Here is a 17,896-nt window from a genome sequence, read left to right as displayed (position 1 = left end):
AGCCGATCAATGATTCTCTCTCATTATTGATGTTTCTATCTCTCTCTCCCTCTCTCTCTGAAATCAATAAAAATATAATTTAAAAAAGGAAAGAAGGCCTCGATAGCTGCATGTCACAAAGAAATCTGAATCCCAGTGAGACTGACTTGCCCAAGTTCGCGGAAGATGGAGAGCAAGGCTGGCAGAGGCCAACCTGTAGCCGGATGTGCAAGGCACAGGGTCTAATGGTGAAGAAAGGGACTCTGGGTAATGACATCCGCCACTCATTGTGTTATTTCAGGGGTTAAATGAGATTGTGACTGTGAAGCCAGAGCAGTGCCTGCCATGGTGACTCTTACGATGATGATGAGGCACTCAGGGCGGAGCCTAAGTCACTGCAGCTCCAAAGCCCCAGGGCTCACCCAGCCTCCCCTGGCCTGACTCACCCAGGCTCCCTACTCTGCTTGTAGACTGAGACGGTCACCTAAGAGAGTGAGGGACACTGTGCCCGGGCCCAGGACACGCTGGCCGCCTGGCGAGTTCGCTGGTATCACAGGCGTACACCGGGGCCCACCTAGGCTGCCCCAAAAGCCGCGGGGGCCTGTGCGGACTGTGCGTGCCTGTCCTGGTATTTCACCACGTGTGTCCTTCTTCCCTCCTCCGATAACCGTGGGCTCCTGAGGACAGGGACCACCCTGTCGGTTCCATGTCCCAAGGTGCCTTTCACAGTCCTCAAGCCCTAGGCAATTCGATCAGTAACTGTTGACTGACATTCAGCATCTGCTGTGAGGTTTTGTCTTTGGGGATTTCCGTCTCTTCCCAGTTTATCAACTACCCTCCCTTGGTTTTCCCTGATTTCTTCTATATTCCCCCCAAGCAGTCAAATTCCACATGGTTCTGCTGGTCGGGTGGCTCCATGCTGAAGCCCCTTCCTTCCTTCCTCTGTTGGGACTAGCCTGTCAGAGAGCACAGTTCTGGAGTTTCTAGCCCTTCTGTTTCTAGGACCTTGGACCATTGGGAGAGGGACCTATGGGAGTCACCGCCTCACTGCCAGGCTGCCTGGGAAAGCCATCTGGGCACCGGCCCTTGGGGACCAGGGCGGGGGCCCGCGATGAGGCTACACCGGCTTCCTCTTTCCCATCTGGTCCAGCCCATCACCGAGGGACCCATGGGCCTTGAATGTGGTCTGGGCCTGGAGCAAGGCATCCCAACCAGCCCGGACAGCGGGTGTCTGCCCTGTCCGTCAGGGGTTCCTACTCAGGACAGGCCTGCCAGACACACGGGCGTGCGAGCTCAGCCCAGCTGCTGGGCCGAGGGACGGAGTGGAGGTGTCTGCAGACGGCCCTTCTCACGCCCAGAACTCTCCTCCCTGACACCGGCCGGAGGGGCATGAGAATTGCTGCTGACGGATGTGCTAAGAGCCAAGAAAGAGGAAATGTGGCAAAGGCTCTCGGCCAATGGCTTCCGGGGTAGTTCTTGTTTTGTTTACTTGAGCCGTCCGCGTTAAGAGGGTGCAGACCTGCTTGAGCTCGGCTCCGTTGGGGTCTTGCCGACGAGCAGAGAAAGCACGCGGTGAGTCCTGAGACAAGCCGAGTGGCGGAGGCGGGAACGGGTCTTGGTGCTGCTTCAGACCCGTTATCGCTGCAGTTCGGACGAGCCCCCAGCGGCCCTCCCAGAAGCCCAGCCCCACACCCTGTTCTCTGAAAAGGAAGAGGAAGCAGTGATGAAAGAAGCCACTCTATCTTGTATGTAAAATCTTAGAGCTGCAAAGGGACACGGGGCCTTGCTGGTCTCACTTCATGATTTCACAGATGAGGAAACCAAGGCCCTGAGAGGGGAAGTGGCTCCCCGAGGTCACAGGTCATTGGGTGGTCTGGCAGTTGTTGCCACCAGGAAACTGCCAGGAACTGAGCCACAGAGCTGGCCTTCAGCCTGAGCCCCATGCAGCCCACACCTCCTTAGCAGCAGCCGCTTGGGGTGTGGATTGGTGGAAGGCGCTCCTGGACTTAACTGGCGCCCATCGCTGGGCCCTGGGCTGGGACTCACCGGGCTGCTCCGCCTTCTCCCTGCCGCCCGGTCCACAGGTATTTATCTGACACCTTGGAGGTGAGCCCGGTGCTCAGCCAGGTCCCGCAGGGGGTACAGAAGAAGTGCAGTCATCAGACATCCTGTCTTTTTCCCTCCAGGGAGCATCTAATTGGGAAGGGGGTATGAGCACATGTGAAACAATAATGGAACAATAAAAGGCAGCCTGTAATTAGCTGTTGCATGTAGCCATGCAGGTTATAGGTCCTGGCAGTAGTGGGTTTGACATGTGCAAGCAGCTGCAGAGGCCCAGGGCATGTGGTAATTTGCAGCTTTGCTACAACAGGAATCTGAGGCTTGGGGGGTGGTGTTTGGGAGTGAGTCCCTGAGCCAGTGAGGGAGCCTAGGGGCCCTCCCGCACCCCTCCCTCAGGCAGCCTGTTGCCTCCTCGTTGGAGAAGGGAGGAGAGTTAGCGGAACTCCAAGGAAGTGATAAAGCCTTTGTCTGCCTGTAAAAAATGTCCATTAGGTGAGCGTGACGTTACAGAAGGCCTGTCAACTGAAGGTGTGAGGAAATACACAGGAAACAGAACTCAGAAGTATGATTCAGGAAAAGGCAGGGGCCAGAACAAACTGCACACCTGTCTCCATTTGGGAATTAAAGTGTCAGGGGTCTAGTGTATTAGGAGAACGGAGGATGAGGAGGTGCCGTGGAATCTCATCGGGAACCTAAACGGAGAAGATGGAGCTAGTGCAGATGGGGGCTCTGTATTCTGGGGCAGGAGGAACTGCACAAGCAGCCGTGTCGAGCGGAGAGGCCAACTGCTGTTCAGGGGCCAGAGTCCATGAATAAAGTTTTATTGAAACACACTCACCTTATGGCCGCTTTGTGCTACAGTGGCAGGGTTGAATAGCTACAACAGAGACGATCTGGCCTGAAAGCCTAAAATATATGTATTATCTGGCCCCAAACAGAAAATGTTGGACAACCACTAGTGTAGAGAAAGTGAAGAAACTCCCCAGCACATGGGCCAATCCTGAATCAGCGCCCATGGGGGTCGGACTGCGTACGCCTGGGATGATGGTAACAGTACAAGCCTTTGGATGGGCTCGATCTTTCCCCAAACATGTTTATACTCGTCATCTCATTTGTTTTGCTTTTGCATCAATGCTATGAGCAATAAGGGAATTTTACCCCAATATGTAGAGGCATAAACTGAGCCTCAAAGAGGTTATCTGACTCTCAAGATCACTTAGTAATAGGAGTCAGCACCCCAACATCCTGCAGGTGTTACCTGAGCCTCTACTCTGTGCCAAGCTGGAAGTAGGCTGTGGGATGCCAGGTGGACAAGACAGGCACAGTCCAAGTTGAAATCCAAGGCTCACGGTACTGTAATTCCTAAGGGGAAGTTAGATTCGTTTTCTCCTGTAGCCAGTTGGGGACCATTGAAGTTGCCTTTTTTTTTTTAATTTTATTTTTTTATAATTCTCACCTGAGGATATTTTTCCCATTGATATTTTTAGAGAGTGGAGAGGAGGGAGGAGAAGGGGAGAGAGTGAAACATTGATGTCAGAGACGCACATGACTGGATGCCTCCTGCAAGCGCCCCAACCGGGCCTGGGATAGAACCAACAACCCAAAGTACGTGCCCTTAACAGGGAATTGAACACACGTACCTTTAGTCTGCGGGCTGACGCTCTAACCACTGAGCGACTGTCCAGGGCATTGAAGTTTCCTGGGCAAATATTTGTTATATCTGCTTGGTACTCAGTGCACCGGGCATAGAGGAGAAATGGAAGTATGGTGTGAGGCGTTAAGGAGCTTCAGTCTAGTTGGGAAGAAAAACCGAGATGGACGGTGTACTTGGAGGTTAACATCAGTAGGGTGCGTATTTAAGTGCCAGTTACTATAGCGTTAGCTTTAGATGTAGGTTTGTTTTAACCTTGCTGGGCCTCCGTTTCCGCATCTGTGAAATGGGCATGATAATGGTACGTTTCTCATAAACTGGTGGTGAGTAGAATAGCGCCTGGCACAGTGGTTCTCAACCTTCCTAATGCCGCGACCCTTTAATACAGTTCCTCATGTTGTGGTGACCCCCAACCATAAAATTATTTTCGTTGCTACTTCATCACTGTAATGTTGCTACTGTTATGAATCGTCATGTAAATATCTGATATGCAGGATATATTTTCATTGTTAAAAATTGAACATAATTAAAGCATAGTGATTAATCACAAAAACAATATGTAATTATGTATGTGTTTTCCGATGGCCTGAGGCGACCCCCGTGAAAGGGTCGTTGGACCACTAAAGGGGTCGCGACCCACAGGTTGAGAACCACTGGCCTGGCACATGGTTAGCCAGTAAATAGCCATAAGGATGATCATCGGCATCATTCAAGACCCGGGCGATCAGATGAAGGCACTAGACAGACGACGGGACTAGAGAGGAGGAGACAGGAGCCATGTGACAAAGCCGTGTGCAGGAAGAAGTTCACAGAGAGAGTGGAATTTTTGACAAAAATGAGGTTTGTGTGATTTAGGTCAAGGCAAAAATGGGATGAATGTTAATCTGATGGCTTCACCCTGAGGGTGGGACACAGTCTCCTCGGCCAACTCCTCACCACAGGCCCCTCGTTGCCAGCGCTCCCGGGGCTGCCCCGTGTTACCTGGGGATCAGGTACAGAACTCACTCAGCCCCTCTTCTCCTCAGATCGTGGTCACCCCCAGTGACCAAAACTAAGACTTTACACGTACCATTGCTTAGATTGCACAGTCAGCACAGTGTTGGTTGTGTTTTTCTTCAGGTAAAATTCAACTTGAGGGAAATCTGCTTGGAGGCCGGCCCCAGACTGCCAGGGGCTGGTGCTTTGTATTTTGTTGTTAAGGATATTTTAATAGAACATGTTGAGGGTCACTCTCTCAGCGGGCACCTCTGCTCTGACCCGTGACACCCAGCCTCTTCAGGTGTCTGCACCCCAATAACCTTGAGAGCAAAGAGAGGACTCAGCCCTTTCTATGGCTCAGGACATCCCCCCACCCCCACCCCCGTGCCCTGGATGTGCCGAGGGCTTTGGGAGCAGCTAAACCATCTGCTACCAATGCCAGAGCTTAATCAGACCAGACGAATCCCATGCCAGATGCACTGAGATGTGTAAACCCCCAAGGAGAGACCCTCACGGGCCACAGCCAGTATTGGTTAAATCGTCAGAGTGACTTTCCTGTTCTGTCTCCAGCGTGGGCCACCCCAGGAGACAAACTCCGTCTGCCTGGTGCCAGGGGCAGAGACAAATCTTTCACTCTGAGCACCTGAGAATCTGGCGGGTGAAGAGATTGGGGTCTTTGCCTTATCCTCTGAAGATTACTATATTATTATTTTTAATTAAATTTTTATTTCAGAGAGGAAGAGAGGGAGAGAGAGATAGAAACATCAATGATGAGAGGGAATCATTGATCGGCTGCCTCCCGCACACCACACACTGGGGATGGAGCCCGCAACCCAGGCATGTGCCCCTGACTGGGAATCGAACCATGGCCTCCTGGTTCATAGGTTGACACTCAACCACTGAGCCACGGCTGGGCAAAATTACTGTATTATTGATCTGTTCACACAGCAGATACTTGGGCAGTGGGTGTCTGTGGGCCTCTGCAGCGGGATGGGCACCCCTGAGGTCTGCAATTGCCTGTGAGGGGTCCATGCCAGTTCTTCTCAAACAACCCTGCGCATTAGGATCACCTGGGAGACTCCAGACTCCCTGTGCCCAGGGTGCATCGCAGACCAATGAAATGTCCAGATGGAGCTGAGGCGCTGAGTTTCTGACGATCCCCCTGTGGACAGCATGTGTGGCTGTGTTTAAGCATCGCCGGTCTAGATTTTGTACTATCCCTTGGATGGAAAGGATTGGAGGCCGCTGTGGCTGTAGCTGGCTGGCTGACTGGCTGGCCTATTTTGGGAGGTGATTCATTCGGTCCGTGGGTCAGACCTTGTCTGCCAGATCGGGTGTGGGCAGCAGCCAGCCCAGCCCTGCGGCTGACATCCCAGGGCATGAGATCGCATGTGTTGGCCACGCAGGGCTCCTGGTGGAGTCTGGACGGCTGTCTTCTGCGTCAGTGCTGGAGGGGGTGCCCGCGGCCACTCACGTCACTCCCCCAGGTTTGTGGGTGGGAACGGGGTAGAAGAGATGGGTTATCTGCTGAAGGAAAGGGAACAGGAAGAAGCCCTGGGTTCGGGCAGTCCCGACCCTGGCTGCCTTCAAAACCAGGCCTGGAACACGGGCCCGTGGGAGCGGGGACACAGATGCCTTTTCTGACAGAGAGATGGCTGTAGTTCAGTTGGAAACTATGAGAGATCTCCCAGAGCTTCTAGAGTTTTTTTCCCACCCATTAACTCTTTTAAGTAGATGAGTATGAGAAGGCTCTTCACTCCAAGCAGCAGCCTGTGTGCTGCAGAGGCGGACGGAGCGCAGAACAGTAACGGGGCCCCGGTCCTTGGACTGGAAGCTCCCAGGGGGCAGGCGGGGCAGGCCAGGTCCCAGAGATGCCCAGGGAAAGGGTGAGCAGCTCTATGTTGAGGTCCCTGGATGAATGAATCAACAGCGAATGAAGACAGTGAGGCTCAAGCAAACAGGAGGTGTCCTGGGAATGCTCCCCTTGGGTGGTCTTCTTTGGAATCGGGGTCCAGTAGGAAAAGGGTGGGCCCTCCATCTGGCGGCTGAAGAGGCGAGAACTTCCTTCTTACCATCTTCTCAGGAGCCGTGGTGCTCCTGGGGCCGGGGCCTCCGGCCTGACCCACGGGTCCAGTGCACCCTGGGTGAGCCTCTCACAGGCCACGTAACTGATAGGCCTTGGTGTAGCAGCTGCGCATCCAGCCCTATGGCGTGGAACCTCAGTGATCATTGTGGAGGGAGGGGAAGGGGGAGGTACCCCTTTAGCATTAGAGGCCGTCCTAGGAGGCCACGTGGTGAGTGGAGAAGAACATGGGCTTCAGACTCAGGTGGACTGGGTTCTAGGCCAGTGGTTCTCAACCTTCCTAATGCCGCGACCCTCTAATACAGTTTCTCATGTTGTAGTGGCCCCTCCAACCATAGAATTGTTTTTGTTGCTACTTCATAACTGTAATGTTGCTACTGTTACGAATCATAATGTAAATATCTGATATGCAGGATGTATTTTCATTGTTCGCGACCCACAGGTTGAGAACCGCTGTTCTAGGTCCTACTCAGCCCCTTACTAGCAGAGGGACCTAAGACACTCAGGTACGCTCTTCACTTCTCTGAGCTTCAGTTTTGTAATCTGTAAAATGGGGATAAGATATGTAGTATGTGAGACAGGCATGTGAAAGTGCGGGGCACAGTGCTGTTCCCAAGATCCCTGAGGAAGAGCGAAGGGGGAGGACAGGACAAGGGAAGATGCCGTCACAGACAAGGGCTGTCACTTGCCTCCGTGCAGAGGTTGAGGGGCCACACCAGCGCTCCTTGGCAGCCACCAAGCGTGGCATGTTATGGGCTCCGTGGGACTGGAAAGTGAGAGGAGGAAGTGATGGATGCTGCTGAGTGTGGCGTGTCCCCACGGGACAGCTTGCTGAGGGAGGGGGCAGGTCCGGCTCTGCTGTGGGTGCCCGTGGTGTTCACGGGGTGGTGATGTGGTGGCCGAGGGCTGTGAATTTCCCAACCAAACCCGACGCCCACGGCACGGTGTTGGATGGTGTTAGGGAGGCAGCCCGGAGAGCACCGTCACCTGTCCCCCTCGGCCTGTTTCCTCTTTGGCCAGAAGAGAACCCTGACCCTCCCTGAATTGGGTAGATTTCTAAGATCAGGCAAATTCTGGGTGCGTTTTGACCAACCAACCTTCTACTTAGTCATTTGTTCCCCCAAATGATGGCTCCTGCACTCCCAGCCACACTCAGACTCTGGGGAAACACTGGGAAGGTGGTTGACAATGACCTTGAGAGAAATCCGGGGGGGTGACTACGGGACCGAGTTGCCTGGACCCAGAATTCACCCGGGACCACTTCCACGGGGTGAAGAACACTGACCTCCATCACATCAGCTCCGTCCGTCCGTTACCTTCCCGGGGGGGTGGGGGAGAGATGAGAAGTCATGACGTCATAGGAAGAGCACCACAGAACAGATCTGGGCTTTTCTTCCAGTTCTGCACACACTGGCTGCGGCTTTAGGCAGGTCACTAACCTCTTACTCTCCGCGGTCTACCTGTGAAATGGGCAATACACTGTCTTGCAGAGTTTGGGTTCATGAGGATTCAACGAGGTAATGCACGCCGAGTGCAGGCACAGAGCCGGTGCTGAGTGAGTGCGGGGTGTCCCTCCGCCCCAGCAGAGGAGGTTTATCCCCTCAATTATCATAGAGGGCCACAGCCCCGGCCCCACCACTTCACTCATTCATTGGCAAATATACTTAGTTCTTATTATGACATGGGGCCTGAGCTGATGTCCCTGTGCCCTCGGACCTCTGGGCCCGGGAGAATTGATGTCATTCGGTCGGCACATGCTGCATCGATGCACATTCAGGTCTCTCCACCTCTATTGTTACTTCCCTGAGGGCATGGAGCATGCTTGCATTTCTTTGCATCTCCCATAACATCTAAAAGCATCTTTCCCATAGCAACCCTTCGTCAGCAAAGGAGCTCTGCTGATTCTGAGAGTTCAAAGTCAATACCTGTGGGACGGGCACTTTCACACTGTTCTCGCAACAAGCCCAAGGGAGAGGTAGTGCTCCCATTTCACAAATGAGGAGACTGAGGCTGAGGGAGATTGCAGTTACTTCCCCAGGGGTGGTGGGCGAGGCAGTGGCACAGCTGGGATGTGACCTCTGTTTCTACCCTAAATCCCTGCAATTCTTTTTTTTTTAATAAAAGAACTCACTGGCAGGGTTTTAATTAGTTTCAACCCTTAAAAAGTGGAATCAATCAGAGGGCAAGGGTGAAGGGGAGTGACTTTTCAATACTTCTCTTGTAAAGTCATATTTTAGATTCTTCTGTGGAGTAAAAACGGGCTCTTCACTGCTTACGGAGTTGTTTCTGAGTTGCAGAAACTCCATGTTTTTTCCTGTATTCCCTGTTCATTCTTGGCTGCCGCAGTCAGACAGACAGACAGCGCGAGGGCCCGTTTTTCTTGCAGCTGCTGTGGAAACCTTAGCAGCAGACAGTAGTAACAGCTCCAGGCCCAGCAGATAGATGCGTCCCGCCATCCGTTGTCACTGTGTGGGGCTGCTGCTGGCTTCTGCTGGTCAGAGGCCTTCGGGAGGGCGTGGTGTTCCCCTTTGAATCCTGAGAGCCACGTACACCCACCCTCACCTCTGTGTCTGTTCCAGAATGTCTGTAAACCCGTGGAGGAGCTGCGGCGCCCGCCCACACTGCAGGAGATCAAGCAGCAGATCGCCAGCTACAACAGCCGTGAGAAGAACTGCCTGGGCATGAAGCTGGTGAGCGGGCCTGCCCACCCGTGCCCCCAGGCCTCTCCACACCCCCTTCCCGTCTCGCTCCTCTGCAGTCCCTCTGGATTCTGGGGCTCCCCGCTTGACATCCCCTTTCTTCTGGCCTCTGGGGGCCTCAGGGGCTGTGGAAGGCGGACAGCCTGGGCTGACAGGGCCCCGTCCTTTAGAGAAATGGAATGGGCTTTAGAGTCAGACACAGATCCCCTCTCTGGCTCTTCCACTTGTTCACTTGTGACTTTGGGAGACTTTCTTAACTTCTCTGAGTTTCATGGTAAAAGGGAGATACAGTGACCGAGGGCCTGGCATAGGTTGGCCCCCAGGAAGCCCTGGACAAGGGGTGTTCGCAGCCCCTCTTAATTGCACAGGTATAGCCTGTGTCTGGGGACGCTCCCTTGGGTCGGACAGAGCTCAGGAGTCGGGGTGGGGGGGGGCCCACTTTGTATCAGGCTCAGAAAGGCCATCTTCAGTGGGGAGGGGAGGAGAAAGTAGGAGAGCCCTGCCCCCTGCTGGTGGCTGACAGCAACTGGTTCCTTGGGGCTTTAACCAAATGAGGCCCCAGGAAATCCAGTCACAGATGGGCCTGGGTTTGTCTTACAGGCTGTGGGTTTTCGAAAGAGGCCGCTCAGACCCTGCCTCTTAGAGTGGGGACTCGCCTAAGGCAATCGGCATCTGGCTGGTGGCAGATTTGGGGCAGGCAGCTCTGGGACAAAGCTACAGCTGCTCCAAATATCCTTCCTGGTAGCTACATACTGTGGGCCTTCTTGGGGCCCACTGGGCACCCCTAGGTTAAAGGAGGCAGGAAGGAACTCAGGGAGCCAGGTGGGGGGCTGCCCGGGCGAAGTGCAGCCCCTGGGCCCCGGGGCAGCAACAAGGACTATGCCAGACAGACCCGCCCTGACCCCCATCTGCCATCCCCCCACGGGCAGAGTGAAGACGGCACCTACACAGGTTTCATCAAAGTGCATTTGAAGCTTCGGCGGCCGGTGACGGTACCTGCTGGGATCCGGCCCCAGTCCATCTACGACGCCATCAAGGAAGTGAACCTGGCGGCCACCACGGACAAGCGGACGTCCTTCTACCTGCCGCTCGACGCCATCAAGCAGCTGCACATCAGCAGCACCACCACGGTCAGCGAGGTCATCCAGGGGCTGCTCAAGAAGTTCATGGTCGTGGACAATCCCCAGAAGTTTGCACTTTTTAAGCGGATACACAAGGACGGGCAAGGTATGAGAGTGGGGGCTCCGCCCCAGAGACCACCTTCCTAACTGTCTGTGTCCCCACTAACCCGCCAGGCCTGGGGGAGGAGCGGCCCTCTCCCGCACCGCCGTGAGGCCAGGCCATCCGCGTGCAGCAGGCCTGGGGCCCACGCGTGCTGGGTGGGAGCTGATGCCCTGCCTGTGCCCCTCGCTCCAGATGTGACTTCAGGAAACCCACACCCAGGCTCCCACCTCCTAATCTGGGATGAGAGGGAACCCGCCCCACTGCTCCTAATCTTTTGGGAGATGATGTAAATGGAAACATGCTTCCCCCTCACACCAGAGATGAAAGGTTACTCTCCGTGTATTCTTGTTGTTGTTTTTTTAATTGATTTCAGAGAGGAAGGGAGAGGAAGAGAGAGATAGGAACATCAATGATGAGAGAGCTGCTTCCTGCACGCCCCCTACTGGGGATCGAGCCCACAACCCAGGCATGTGCCCTGACGGGGAATCGAACCATGATCTCCTGGTTCATAGGTCAACGCTCACCCACTGAGCCACCGCGGCCAGGCACTCCCCACGTATCCTTGTCAGGTTCATTCTGTGGTTGAAGGGACCACTCCATCTGTTACCAGCACCGCTTTGTCCAGTTCCCCACCCAAGCAGGGTCCGCCCCTCTCCCGGCCCAGCTCCAGCCCCCCTCTCGGTTTGTTCGCAGTGCTGTTCCAGAAGCTCTCCGTGGCCGACTGCCCCCTCTACCTGCGCCTGCTGGCCGGGCCCGACACGGACGTCCTCAGCTTTGTGCTCAAGGAGAACGAGACTGGAGAGGTGGAGGTAGGCCTGGGCCCTTTGCAGCTGCACAGACGCAGCCCCAGGGCACCGCGGGTGGCGCAGGGGTATGTCCTCACTGCCCAGCACAGGTGTGGCAGGAAAATGGCTTGAGGAGTTGAGCTGGGGTGAGTGCGGGGCCCAGGTTCAGGGTGTAAGCCAGGTTGGCAGCGCCCAGGGTGAGGCAAGTCCTGGCCTGCGTCTGGCAAGGGCTGTGGAAAGAGGATTTCATGGGCTTCGTTTCTGAGAGCTCAGATGGACGGGCACTGGCAGCTCCCTGGGTAAGGTCAGGTGGTTTCGCTCCAGGGTGGCCTGAGGGCCCAGCAAGCACCATAGAGAGGTGTTTGAGCCTTTTCTCTCTCCTGGTTCTTAAACATTGACCTGCTCCCCCTAGAGGAGTCTGGTGGTATAAACAGGTGGAACCCAGACAGGTGCCCCCAGGGGCCTGGGAGACATGTGACGGAGAGTGTTTGTCACACTGTGCTCAGTGGAGGCCTGGGGCTTGGCAGAGCAGTCTTGGGGTCCCTTTGGAGGTTTGGGGGATCTAGGCAAGTGGGGCTCTGTCCCTTCTCCCCACGTCACCCAGGCAGGTCTGGTTGTTGGGAAAAGTGTTCCACTGGAAAGGCTGGAGCACCGCTGGCCCAGGGGACAGCTCGCAGGCCTGGGGTTCCGAGGCCTGGGCTCTGCTTCTAGCTCCGCCGCCTCATGTTCTGTGGCCGTGGTTACCCCACCTTCCCTGTGTGGACCTGTTTTCTACCTCTGCAATGTTGGGGAGGGAACCAGGTGAACCTCACAACTCCTATGTGCTCCAAGAATTGGAGTCCAAACTCCTGCCCCCAGGGGCCTCAGCTCCTAAGTCAGCCTGAGAAGCCAGGTCCCGTCCGGGCAGGCCTGGGCCAGCGAGGCTCTGCAGGGCTTTGCGGGTTATGTTCTCTCATTATCTGCTCTGCCAGCAGATGAGGAAACAGGCTGAGAAGGGTGGGGTGACGAGCTCAAGGTCACAGGGTGATTCAGGCTGGAATCCAGCCTCCTGAGCCCAAGTCCAGCTCTCCTCCAAATGCTGAGGGTCTGCATGTGGGGAGCCTACCGCCACCCCACAGACAGCTGGAGCAGACCAGCCGGGGCCCTGTTACGATCTCCGCTGCTACAGAGAACATTTAAGATTATTGACTGATAATATTGATAATCGGCTATGGATAACTTCTTGCTGGTGATATACGAGGATTTGAAAATGTGTTGCTGACATGACACGGGAAAGCCAGGCTTTGCTCACCGCACCTGCCTGTTCAGTAGCGGACTGTGCGCAGCTGTGAGCCTGAGGCAGCGGGGCCCCTCGGGTCGGGCGACTTCTAACCCATCTCCTATTCGTTTTCTCCCTGCATCTCCCTCTCGCTTCGCAGTGGGATGCCTTTTCCATCCCTGAGCTCCAGAACTTCCTAACCATCCTGGAAAAAGAAGAGCAGGACAAAATCCAACAAGTGCAGAAGAAGTACGACAAGTTTAGGCAGAAACTGGAGGAGGCCTTGAGAGAGTCCCAAGGCCAACCTGGCTAACCGGTCCTGCTTCCTCGCTCCCAGCGCCCACGGATTTATTTTTATTATTAATTATTATTTTGCAACAGACACTTTTTCTCAGGACACCTCTGAGGGATGCGTGTGTGCCCACCAGCAGCCCCAGATGCGGCGCAGTCTCTGATGGACACGTGTGTGCACGGGGCTGGGTCCTGCCCACGGCCGCGCAGCGCCCGTCTGCACCTGCCAAGTGGCACTTGTGCCAAGAGCAACCGGCGTCCTCCCGCAATCTGCAAGCCTTTCACAAACCAAATCGTTGCCTCCTTTATTTCTCCTTTACGTGCCACCCACAGGATCTTATTTATGAGTGAAAAGCTGTAGCATATTCCTTTAGCAGGTCTGAGCTCAGTTCCCGAAAGCAGGATGATCATAAGAGGATTGTCCCGCACTGACCCTGGGTCAGAAGTACCAGGGCTGAGGTTCCAGGGCCGAGGTTGGCTCAGAGGTTTCTGGGGAAGCTGCGGCCTGGCCCTGGCCCTCACCGCCGGAGCCTGTGCACCTGGGAGCCCAGAGGCAGATGTACACCTGCGTGTGTGGTGCTTCGCCGCGTCTTTGTCAGCAACTGTTTGTTCTTCAGTTACGACTGTATTTATACTGCCATCGTCCTCATGTTTCCACCAAGGAAACCGGCTACTCGCCATTGTAGACGTCTCCTGCTAGCACGGCAGCCAGGCAGCCAGAGGAAGCCAAAGAGCTGGCAGAGAAACGTGTCCGAGTGTCTGCGGCTTTCCACCAGCGAGAGGACGGGGAGGCCTGGCTGCCTTGGCCCTGGGCCTCCAGCACGGCCTCTCCTGGATGGGGGCATGGAATCCGGTGCTGCCAGAGGAGCGGCCTTGGTTTCAGGGGAACTTTCCACCCAGCCACGTGGCCCTGTGTGTTCTGCAGCACGGGCCGGCCAGCGGCCAGCGGCACTGCGCTCAGCGAGCGTGGGGCTGGCCTCCCGCTGACCTCCCCGCTGACCTCAGTGCCTTTTTGTTTCCAGAGAGAGGGGAGCAGGGAGCGTGTCGGAAGCTTTGCTGCTGGCTTGTTCCTGCCAGGACGTGGGCCACAGCGGTGCGGGAGACAGGCCCGGAGGGCCCTCCCTCTCCGTGTGGGGTCAGGGGTCAGGGTCAAGCCTTCTTCCCATCGAAGTTCCTGGGCTTTGATTCCCAGAAGAGATGTCAAACCACATTGACAGGGCGGGTCAGATGCCGGGCTGTCACTTGTACTGGCTCCTTGTTTCAGCCCAAACTTAAGTACACCAGCCACACAACGCGAGCACGTAGCCGGACGCAGACACTCCATGCTGATGGAGAAAGATGTAACTTTCAAAGCAGGGCAGGTTTTTCAATCCGGCCTCTGAGAGACCCTTTCTTCGACGTCCTCTGCCTTTCCCAGTCCCTCTGGGGTTGGTTCAAGCCTCGGTTCCTCGTGCAGCCTCGCTGGGCCCACACTGCCCTGGTCCCAGAAGGAATACTCACCCTTCATCGTACAGACTGTGCTCGTCTTCAGAGCTGCAGAAGCCAGACGGGCTGGCAGCGTGAGACTTTAAATCACAGAACCCTGTGGCCTGCCATCTCATGCTCAGCCTTAGCACCCACTCCCTGGAAAGCCTCCATCCTGCTGTGTAGTTCAGGGAGCGGCCGCGTCCTTTCCCTTCACGATGCATGTCTCTACCACGGATAGAAGGCACGGCTCCTGCTGCAACGCTGTGAATGCTGCTCAGAACCTCCTGACGGGGGTGGCTGCTTTATTTTTGGAAAAGAAAACTCATGTACATGTATACCATAAAGGCACATACTATGTATGAAGAGAGAGGGGTGTTTATGAAACAAGAACGTTACGGGAAAACGCAGACTTCATCTGAAGCACTGTTAACCCAGGACCCAGGGTCCGAGCCTCCGAAAACAGGATGGACCAAGAACCCCCCCTCCCCGGGGAGGGCGTGACTGCTGGTAGTGCCTTCTATCCTCCTGTTTCCCAGTGTGTTTGTTTTGAGGATCTTTTCTCTTAAAATGTCTTTCTTATATGGGTTTAAAAAAATAAAGTTCGTTGCAAAAGTGATTCAGACTGGAGACCTCTTCCTTGAACTTGACCTTCTCATGGACCTTGGGAGCTGGGAGGGCGGTGGGAACCGAGACAGCACACACTTCTCGGCAGTGTCAGGTTTTCCTTTGCCAGCGGACAGAGGCGTGAAGCTACTGTTCAAATGATCCTGAGGAAACTGTCCGAATACATGGCTGGAGAGTGCTGCTAGGTGACCGGCTACTCGACATCCCCACAGAGCAGGGGAGGAAAGATGCGGAGTTAGAAAGAGGAGGGTGTTCTGGAGCTGAGGAGGATTAAACTCCAGGACCAGCTACTGAGGTAAGCAATGATTCTTCTATTTCTTTTTTCTGCTTCCAGTTTTATTTTTTATGATTCAAGTATAATCGACACACAACATACTAGTTTTAGATGTACAGCGCATGGTGATTTGCTCTCATATACCTTTCACAGCGATACAGTAAGTCTGGTAACCATCCATAACCGTACAAAGCAATTATGATACCGACTATAGTCCCTGTGTGGTACATTACATTCCCATGAATTATTTATTTTATAACTGGAAGTTTACAACTCGCTCTCCTTCACCTTTGTCATCCATTCCTCCTCTCTCCCCCCTCAGGCAACCATTAGTTTAATCTCTGTATCTATGAGTCTGTTTCTGATTTGTTTGTTTTTGTAGATTCCCCATATATGTGAAATCATATAGTATTTGTCTATTTAGCATGATGCCCTCTCGGTCCACTCATGTTGTCAGAAGTGGCAAGATTCTATTCTTTTTTATGGCTAACATTTCATTGTATGTGTTATGCCTTTATCCAGCTGTCTATCGGTAGAGACCTAGGTTGCTTCCATGTCTTGACTATTGTAAATAATGCTGCAATGAACACAGGGGTGCATATATCTTTTAAATTAGCTTTTTTGTTTTCTTCGGATAAACACCAGAAGTGGGATTGCTGGGTCATATGGTAATTCTACTTTTAGTTTTCTGAGGAACCTCCATATTGCTTTGCAGAGTGGCTGCACCAATCTGCATTCCCACAAGCAGGGGATGGGGGTTCCCTTTTTTTTTCGTTTGCCCTTTTTTAACTATATTTTTATTGATTTCAGAGAAGAGAGAAACATCAATGATGAGAGAGAATCATTGATCAGCTGCCTCCTGCACGTCCCACACTTTGAATCAAGCCTGCAGCCCAGGCATGTGCCCTGACTGACTCGAACCATGGACTCCTGGTTCACAGGTCAACACTTAACCACTGAGCAACACCAGCTGGGCATCTGTTTCTTTTAAAAAGTGAGATGAGAAAGAAAAAAAGAAGTTGAAGAATAACTTTTTTGATGATACAACCTAAAGAACCCTAAAAAGGGATTCAGCTCAGCCCTTTCTCCCTCCAATTTTACAGGAGAGTTTCGGCCACAGATGTGACTTCCGTGAACTGAGCAGGGACCAAGGCAATGGTTCTGGACCTTCTCGCATTAAGTGTTCCGTTGGGAACCAGACACCTGGTAACCTCTCTTGGAAAAATGATCAAACAAAACCTGGTGTACTATTTCAGGGAGCTCATGGCCCCTCTGAAAACCAGCTACATTAGCAGGAGCCCCAGTTAGGAAGTTCAGAAAGCATTTGCCTGATAAGCCTTCACGGTAAGGAAGCTGCCTCAGTTTACCACTGCCAGTGGCAGTGCACTAACGAACGCTGGGAAGAATCACTAGACAGAAACCCACGTCCTGATGTGCTTTTATCGTTTCCTGTTTATTGAGTTTAAATTTTGCCGTAATTCATGGCCAGTCCTTGCCTCTTTTGTCATCAACCCAGGCCAAACAGCTGGTTTCTGCTTTCTGTATGAGTAACCCTTAGAGATGGGAAGGATAATTTTGGCCTGGGAGGCTAATTAGTAGGAATAGATGAGCAAGAGGCTGTGGGTTATCTGTCAGAGGGACTTCAAACTAACAGGAGGGCCTCACCTGCCTGCACTCTGGTGGGCTGGGCTTGAGAACCAGGGAGGAACCCAAACCTGAATGGGAAGGCACGCCAGCCTCTTCTGTTTGGTGAAACGGCTCTGGCTTGAAAATTTAGTATATTTTAGCTGAGTGGAGGAAACAAGAGGGAAATCAGATTTAGATTAGAATAAAAATTTATTCTGGTAAAGAATTATATATTTTTTATTTGCAAAAGCTGAAAACGCTCTATGAGCCAGCAGCCCAGAACCTGGGTTCCACGGGATCGACCACAGGAAGCGAGTCTGTCACTTCTTCTTGCCGGGCTTGGGGGCCTTTTCGAGGCCTTGGATGTGTTTCCGAGGAAGCTGATACTCTTCTACAATCCAACACAGGAACGCGTCAGTGTGGCACAACTCCCCCTCCCACGGCCCCTGCTCTGTCTCACCAGGTCCCTCCTTGGCCCCAACCCGCACAGCTACCTCCTGGCCCTCCCGTCACTTGGGTGCTCATTCTGTTGACAAGCCTCTGTTCAAACCATTTCCACCATGGATCTGCTCTCCTACACTGCTTACACTCAGCTCCTACAGAAGCCTTCTGGGATGAAGTGTTTTCCCTAGATGTGGAGGTACGTGTGAATTTCAGTAATTTTCACACTGATAGCTACTTGCTAGTTGTACTTCAGGCATTTAGAACTGTCTCATGAGAGAATGTGTCTGTTTTCCTCTGTATTTGTCTCAGCAAATCATACAGGGTTCTTCACTTGAAAAGGCTCAATGATAAAAGTTAACTGCTGATTACTGCCTTATCATAAAGTAAATTTGTGTATTGAGCATTTACTATGTGCCAGGCCCTGAGTATAATTAAAGGATGAAAAGGGCAAG

The 17,896-nt window shown here is 53.5% G+C and overlaps 2 protein-coding genes across 9 annotated transcripts in view; one reads left to right on the top strand and one right to left on the bottom strand.

Moving 5' to 3' along the window:
* RASSF5 (Ras association domain family member 5) overlaps positions 1-15,092 on the top strand; it is a 32,539-nt gene extending 17,447 nt beyond the window's left edge. Inside the window, exons 2-5 of the mRNA XM_006754391.2 lie at positions 9,332-9,442; positions 10,381-10,678; positions 11,369-11,484; positions 12,879-15,092. Coding sequence (XP_006754454.1) covers positions 9,332-9,442; positions 10,381-10,678; positions 11,369-11,484; positions 12,879-13,031 — 678 coding nt within the window. The 3' untranslated portion in view covers positions 13,032-15,092. The remainder of the gene's footprint in view (positions 1-9,331; positions 9,443-10,380; positions 10,679-11,368; positions 11,485-12,878) is intronic.
* A 1,494-nt stretch (positions 15,093-16,586) lies between these two features.
* EIF2D (eukaryotic translation initiation factor 2D) overlaps positions 16,587-17,896 on the bottom strand; it is a 34,982-nt gene continuing 33,672 nt past the window's right edge. For 7 of the 8 annotated variants that reach the window (XM_015569389.1, XM_015569390.1, XM_015569396.1 and 4 more), the window contains one exon: positions 17,192-17,391. In XM_015569389.1, the coding sequence (XP_015424875.1) occupies positions 17,321-17,391 (71 nt within the window). In that variant the 3' untranslated portion in view covers positions 17,192-17,320. Of the gene's footprint in view, positions 17,162-17,191; positions 17,392-17,896 lie in introns of those variants that run through there. The other variant, XM_015569388.1, reaches the window with a different exon arrangement.

This window comes from Myotis davidii, unplaced genomic scaffold (genome assembly GCF_000327345.1).
Source record: "Myotis davidii unplaced genomic scaffold, ASM32734v1 scaffold710, whole genome shotgun sequence".
NCBI lineage: Eukaryota > Metazoa > Chordata > Mammalia > Chiroptera > Vespertilionidae > Myotis > Myotis davidii.
The sequence above is the reverse complement of the archived record's forward strand: the minus strand, read 5'-3'. Positions and strand labels throughout refer to the sequence as shown.